Raw genomic sequence first — 7,781 nt, 5'->3', positions numbered from 1 at the left:
TGCTCGACCCCATGTTGCGAAAGTGGTCAAGACATACTTGGAAACGTTGAAATGGGAAATCCTACCCCACCCGCCGTATTCTCCAGACGTTGCTCCCTCTGACTATCACTTGTTTCGATCAATGGCACACGGCCTGGCTGACCAGCACTTCCGGTCTTATGAAGAAGTAAAAAATTGGATCGATTCGTGGATAGCCTCAAAAGATGACCAGTTTTTTCGACGCGGGATTCGTACGCTACCCGAAAGATGAGAGAAAGTAGTGGCCAGCGATGGACAATACTTTGAATCATAAATGTATAAGTTTTTTTACAATAAAACCTCGAATTTCGGAAAAAAAACGGCGGAAGCAAAGTTGTACATCTAATAAATAATATTAACTTTAATGATATGTACCATTCTTTAAAAGATTTGATATTAAGAACGCAAAGTTAAATTCTACTATCAAAATCAAAAGTAAAATCCAAGTGATACTATCTTTATTATTATTTACTTAATCTAAACGATACTATCTTTAATTTTTATGAAATGAAACCGAAGTATACGTATATCTTATTTATAAGATCTTCCTTTTCCAATCTAAATAATTTAAATTCCTCTTAAATGAAATTATTATTATATCACAATTCATTCAAAGACATTTTCTCTTCCAACTAAAGTAGTGATTATATTTAATTCGCCTTTAAAATATTTTACAAAACATTATCACAAAATTGCATTATTTGTGCTTGCCTTATTCAATTTAAGTATTATCACAAAAAATGTTAACTGTATAAAACGAAAAAATTTAATTTAAAAATTTTTCATGTAAAAACACTTGGCCCTGCTAGATGGAGTAAGTAAAGTAATAATAAAAATAATAAATTTAATCTGAGCTTTACACTGAATAAGAATAAAGTTTACTATTTATTTCTCTTTCATAACGTATGTCTTACAAATCTAAATTTATTTATTTTAGACTTAAACTTAGCATTCACAACATTCATCATAATTTATATGACTCTAACTTAATCGCATATATACACATGCTAGATACGTTAACTCTCATTGGGAATGCTTTTTATTTTTCTTATATATTTTTCTAAATATTCATATTTTTTAATATAATTCTAATTTTTCAATATGCTTTTTGTTTTTGTTATTTTTCTAAATATTACATTTTTATTTTTCTTATTTTTCGAAATATTACATTCATAGTTTATTATTATGTTATTACATCGAGATCTAGCAACGCCAAATGTTTTTACATGAAAAATTTTTTTATTTAAATTAAATTTTTTTTCGTTTTGTACGGTTAATTTTTTGTGATAATGTTTTGCATAATATTTTGAAGGCGAATTAAATAATCACTACTTTAGTTGAAAGAGGAAATGTCTTTGAATGAATTGTGATATAATAATTTCATTTAAGAGAAATTTAAACTATTTGGATAGGAAAAGGAAGATCCTTATAAATAAGATATACGTATACTTCGGTTTCATTTCATAAAAATTAAAGATAGTACCATTTGGATTAAGTAAATAATAATAAAGATAGTATCACTTGGATTTTACTTTTGATTTTGATAATAGAATTTAATTTGGCGCCATATCAGTTGTCATATCAATTCTTTTATACAAAAATGATATATATCATTAGATTGATATTCATTATTTATTTAATTTGACATGGTATAAAGAAATGGGATTTAACTTTACGCTAGTTCTTAATATCAAATTTTTTAAAGGAATGGTACATATCATTAAACTTAATATTATTTATATAATTTGATATCCGAATTACATGAAATTTAACTTGGCGCCAATTTGTTGATATCAAATCTTTTATACGAATGATACATATCATTAAGAATTAAGTAAATAATAAGAGACAATATCATTTGTGTTTTACTTTTTAATTTGATAGAATTTAACTTGATTAGTTAAGATTATAGCTGGATTTTAATTTTTCATTTGATATATTAATTTTTTTCGAAGAGTAATAATATTTGACATAGATTTAAAATTGCCATTACTTAGATTGGATTAAGAAGACCTTCAATAAGAATATCTTTGAAAAAAAATTAAAATTTTAATATTATCATTTTAATATTAATATTATCATTTTAATATTAATATTATCATTTTTGCGACATTCATTAGTAAGCTGTCTAACTACACAGTGCGACAAATATGTACCCGGACATAAGCCACATCTCAGCAACCAGTGGCGACATCTGTGCGTTCAAACATGCATTTTAAAGGTTGAACATTTCCTTATCATCTGTCAAAGTTTCATTCATTTTGATTGATATATAACGAAGATATAACAGTTCATATTAAACAAGATTTTAGTCGAGGTAGAAATTTTAATATGGAACAAAGAGCAGTGATTAAATTTAATGCAAAACTTGATAAAAGTGCATCAGAAACATTCCGATTGATGCAACAAGTTTACGGCAGTTAATGTCTAGGTCATACAGCTGTTTTGAGTGGTATAAGCGTTTTTTGGAAGGCAGAGAGACCCTTGAAGATGACAAAAAATCAGGACGGCCAATTTTGGTTCGAACACCCGAAATGATCGAAAAAGTACGTGATTTTGTTGCAAACGATCGCAATGCATCACTAAAAATGATGGAGGAGGCTTTAAATATCAGTAGAGAAACGATTCGAACCATATTACATGAAGATTTGGGTAAAACGAAGGTTTGTGCGAAATTTGTTCCACACATTAAGAAGTGATTAAAAATCAATGAGAATCAATCATTCCAGAGACATCGTTGCAGCCGCAGAAAATAATCCAAACTTCCTAAAATCAATTGTTACGGATAATGATGAAACATGATGCTTTCAATATGATCCAGAAACTAAGCGTCAAAGTGCGAAATGGAAGTCAAAAAATTCACCACAAGCAAATATTAAAATTTCTACCTCGACCAAAATCTTGTTTAACATGAACTGTCATATTTTCATATATGTCAACCAAAATGAATGAAATTTTGACAGATAATAGGGAAATGTTCAACCTTTAAAATGCATGTTTGCACAGATGTCGCCATTGGTTGCTGAGATGTGGCTCGTGTCCGGAAACATATTTGTCGCATTGTGTACTGTACATTTGCGTTGCTACTTTACAAGAGTGACTAAGCGTATCTCGCCTTCCTTTTTCATCGGTACACCGTTTTTCCATCTAAATAAAAAATTATTTTGTTATTTAAAATTATTTTGTGATTCTGCAGAATTTATCACTGAATATGGAAGTAAGAGAAAATTTGTTTTTCTATCGCTTTGTTGCGCTTCATTCCTGTCTCAAATTGTTTCAGGAACTGTTCCTTGCCACTTATAGCTCTGTCATAAAATATATTAAATTACATATATGTTAAGACAGCAACGACAATTCCTTACTTATAGTTTTGTATCATCGAGGGTATTGTATAATGTATAATATTGTTTAGTTTCTTTGTGCTTAGCTGAAACTGTAATATGCTTCATTAATCTAAATTTTGCGAAATAGATACTTTTAAATTATAGAATTGTTCTTATGTCTGTAAATAAAAATTAATCCAATTAACCTTGATTATAGAATGAAACGTTTATATTATGTCAATTCAGAGCGTCCTGGTACATCGTTCAATTCCAAAAGTGTACACAAATTCATCATCAGTCACAGAAAACATGTGTAATGTGACCCTGCATCAGCGCCACATTTGTCTCTTGCGCCAAAAATTTCAAAAGGACGTTTCCCTCACCCCATAGCGGCGACGACAACGACGACGTTTCTTAAAAATTTCAGATATTTTGTGTCGTAATATCTCCGCTCATAGAGCACGTAGAAAAAAATAAAAATACTTTCATTATAAATTCCGACTGGTTCGACAATCGATTGAGCACACTTAGAACTTGATTGATTCAGCCCTTATTAAGATTCGATCTGGCACAACTCGCCGGCTCATGTAAAGTAGCCTCGGTAGTAGCGCAGTTTCGCTGCGCGTAGCTTAGCGCCGAGACACTACCAGTATCTCTAGATATACCCGTATCTCGGCGTTTTACTAGATCAAGTCATTAACGTTTTTTAAGTATCATCAAATGTCTTTTTATTATACTGTACAGCACAGGTTTCATCCCATGAAAAATTCAAAGAGATTCTGAAAGTAGGTGTTAGGAAAGCATACCCGTGTCTCGATATTGAATTACTTAGTAACTATCATCGAAAATTTTTTGAGCAATAAATAAAAAAGCCGACAATTACAAAAAAAATGTTGCTGAAATGATTTCGGCTTTTCATGTAATGAAATAATTAACATGTCGCTCAAAATATACACTTTCTTCACAATCATTTAGATTTTTTTCTATCAAAAAAATTTACTTTGGATGAATTCATTGATGGTGAACGCTTTCATCAAGACATTGCGATTATTGAGAAACATTTGAAAAGCAAAAACATCAGACACATGCTTGGTGAATACTATTGGTTTATTGTTCGTAATACAAAACCGAAATCATACAAACGGCAAATAAAACGAGATCTTATAATAATTATAATTACAATATAATTGTATTATTATCATTATATAAAAATTTGAAAACATACGAAAAAAAAAATTCTCAATTTTTTTTTTATATTAACTCATCGCATAATTTCACATGCAAAAACATCAATTATTTATTTTAAAAAATAAATTAAATTAATATTTTAAAAAATAAATATAATTTAAAACAATTGTAAAAAATTAATATGAAGCAAATACGATAAATGGCTGCATAAAAAATGTTAATGATCTGATAAAAGCCGAGATACGGGTATTTTTTTTTACATCTACATTCAAAATCTCTTTGATTTTTTCATGGGAGGGAACGTATGTTGTACTGTGTAATAATTATATTTTATAGTTCTATATGCAAAAAAATATAACTGATATAATTCATAATCATTTTTAGTACCAATTTTTTTTAAATATAGAATGTAGAATATAAATGCTTTTGTATAAAACATAGAAAATAATTGCAGTGAATATAATGATATAAAATAAATATAATTATTACTAACATTATAAAGTAATATAAACTATAAAAAATAGATAATTTTAATCATATAATTACTTTTAATTAAATAAAAGAACTACATTCGATCAAAGCGGATATTATTATTAGTTCCTAAATGTTTCTATGCATTTCTAGGAATTTCTATACATATCTAATTCTGCAAACTGCACGCCGAAATCTTTTTCAGTTTTAAAATACAATTTATTTAACAATTTAAATAATTATTTTACTATATATATGATTATAATTACAAATCAGAATATTTATCTTTCAGTGCGATGAACTTTAATGTCGTGTACTTTGCATTCGTATTTATTCGAATGAAGTAAATTTTATTACAAGTAATAATAGAGATGTTACAAAAAAAATAAAATAGTATAGACAAAATTAAATTTTTATATAAAGATTAAAAAGAGAGAGAGAAACTAATTAATTAGTATGCAATTGCAAAGAGAAAAGTTGTTGCTGAAAACATGTGGGTCATCCACTCGCAAAGGAGCGAAATTTCAACTAGTTCTTCATTCGCATTGTTCACCTTTTCCATTATCCATGCTTCTAATTGCTTCGTGATTTTTCTCTTTGGATATCGTGATATATTCTGCATAGCAATTAAAGTAAATGATATAGCGAAGTGAAAATCGCAGTGCGCGTCAAGCTATCATGTTGCCTAACGAGCAATTTAATACATCAATTAAAAACTGAATGGGAAAGGATGTCGATGGAGAGATGAAAATGATATATCACTTCCGCTATTTCAACATTTATGTTTATTTTCTTACGCAATAAATTACAACCTAATGTTATAATATAATTTTACTTCGATTTCATTATTTTTTTCAGTACGAAGAAAAGCCATTCGGTCCATGGGATTTCAAGAAGGTGATATTTAGTACACTATTTCAAGCTCTCAAGGCAATAGGTGGCGGCGTATTGGCCCTCAAAGGTCAACTAGTTAAAGGAAGTGGCTACCTGTTAGCGAGTAAAGGCAAAGTTGTCAGTAAAGCAGGAGATGTTATTACATCCTTCGGTAAACACTTGGCCGCCAACGCGCAATCAAAACCTTATCCGTCAGAGATTTACTACGATCATCCATCGGTTCAACATATCGGTAAATTAGAGATAAAAATTATCGAAAAAATTAGAAATTTTCAATAAAAATATCAATAAAAAGTCAGTTTTTTACTTCGGCCCTAAAAAATTTTTGGAATGAAAATTTGACTTTTTAAGATTTTTTTAAAATTGTTTAGGATTGATTATATAGCTTCTTTGGACATTTAGCATATTATTGTTTATTCAATTTTCGTATTCATTCAAAAGATTTTCGTATAAAAATATGAGGTATCTCTCTCCCAAAAGTATCCGACCTTTGTCTATATTGTGAGAAAGAACTACTTCAGAGAGATATGGACAATGTCGCCTACAAAATCTCCTTTCAAAGCAATGATCTTCTTCCAGCGATCCATTTATTCCCGGAAGCAATATTAAAAATAATTTTTTGTGATAACCAGCAGCTTCTTCATTTCGCATTTTATTTCTTTAAGATCGTCAAATCTTTTGCTTTTTAACGGATTTTTCAACTTGGGAAATAACCAGAAGTGATACATCTAGACTGTACGGAAGTTGAACAATGTTGTGTTCAGTCAAAAAATCCTGAATCAGGATGAGATAAATGGGCAGATGCGCTATCATGTTGTAAAAGTCAGTTCCCACTTTTCTACAAATGCGGTCGTTTCCTCTTCACTGCGTCACTCAATCGTTTAAGAACTTCTTTTCAAGTACTTTTTGTGTATTGCAACTTTGTGGAACACATTCGTGATGTACAACACCTTTCTGGACGAAGAAAACGAATATGCCTTCACATTGCTCCAACCGATGCGCTTTCTTGGGTTGAGACTCTTTTCTCGTCATCCATTGTAAAGATTGTTTTAAGGTCATAACCTATATTTCATTGTCAGTAATAATCATTTTGAGCAACTCAGAATCTTTTCTGATGAATTTCAGAATATTTTCGACAACTTCAATTTTTTGCCGGAGCACTCGTAGAATAAATTTTGCACACACGTGACTCATTCCCAGATTTTCAATCAAAATTCGAGAAACAATAGTTTTTGGGATTGCAAAGTTCTCTTTTAACTTTTGTGCAGTCAAACGATGATTTTCGTTGATTGTTCCACAGTTTCAGCTGTTCTTTACGTTGAAGATCTGCTAGAACGAGAATCACTATACATTGAGACACGGCATGTTTGAAGTTTGAACTGTCTAAACCACTCTTTTATTTGTGTATTGTATCACTCAGAGTCATTATCATCATGTCGATTGTCTCGAAATATGTATGGACAAATTTTTGGCAAAATTTAATGCAAGTCCTCTGTTGAACTTGTTATGACTTTGACTTTACTATGATTCGCTCAGTCATAATAAAATGCGATGCTTGACGTTTCAACTATTTTCGACGCTCACACAACTGCGTACATCGTTGCTGACTAAACAGCATGTACGTCATGCTGCTTGATAGAGATACTCCTTGATGTTTTGTACTTACTGCTTGTTTTCCACAAGAGAGAGAGAGAGAAAGAGAGAGAGAGAGAGAGAGAGAGAGAGAGAGAGAGAGGAGGGAGGGAGGGAGGGGTAGTAGTAGTACGAACGTAACGGTTACGGGTTTACGGTTTACGGTAACGTTAACGTTAGTAAGTAATAAATAAAACTAAGTAAACGTAAACGTAAGTTAAGGTTAAACGTAAACTAACTAACCTAAACTAAATT

General features: G+C 30.2%; 1 protein-coding gene across 1 annotated transcript in view; it reads left to right on the top strand.

Annotated features, from left to right (window-relative positions):
* LOC105623871 overlaps positions 1 to 7,781 on the top strand; it is a 22,509-nt gene that overhangs the window by 1,513 nt on the left and 13,215 nt on the right. Inside the window, exon 2 of the mRNA XM_012205244.1 lies at positions 5,859 to 6,126. Coding sequence (XP_012060634.1) covers positions 5,859 to 6,126 — 268 coding nt within the window. The remainder of the gene's footprint in view (positions 1 to 5,858; positions 6,127 to 7,781) is intronic.

Source organism: Atta cephalotes, assembly GCF_000143395.1.
Source record: "Atta cephalotes unplaced genomic scaffold scaffold00066, whole genome shotgun sequence".
Taxonomy (NCBI): Eukaryota; Metazoa; Arthropoda; class Insecta; order Hymenoptera; family Formicidae; genus Atta; species Atta cephalotes.
Note: the sequence above shows the minus strand (reverse complement) of the source record. Positions and strands in the feature narration are given on the sequence as shown.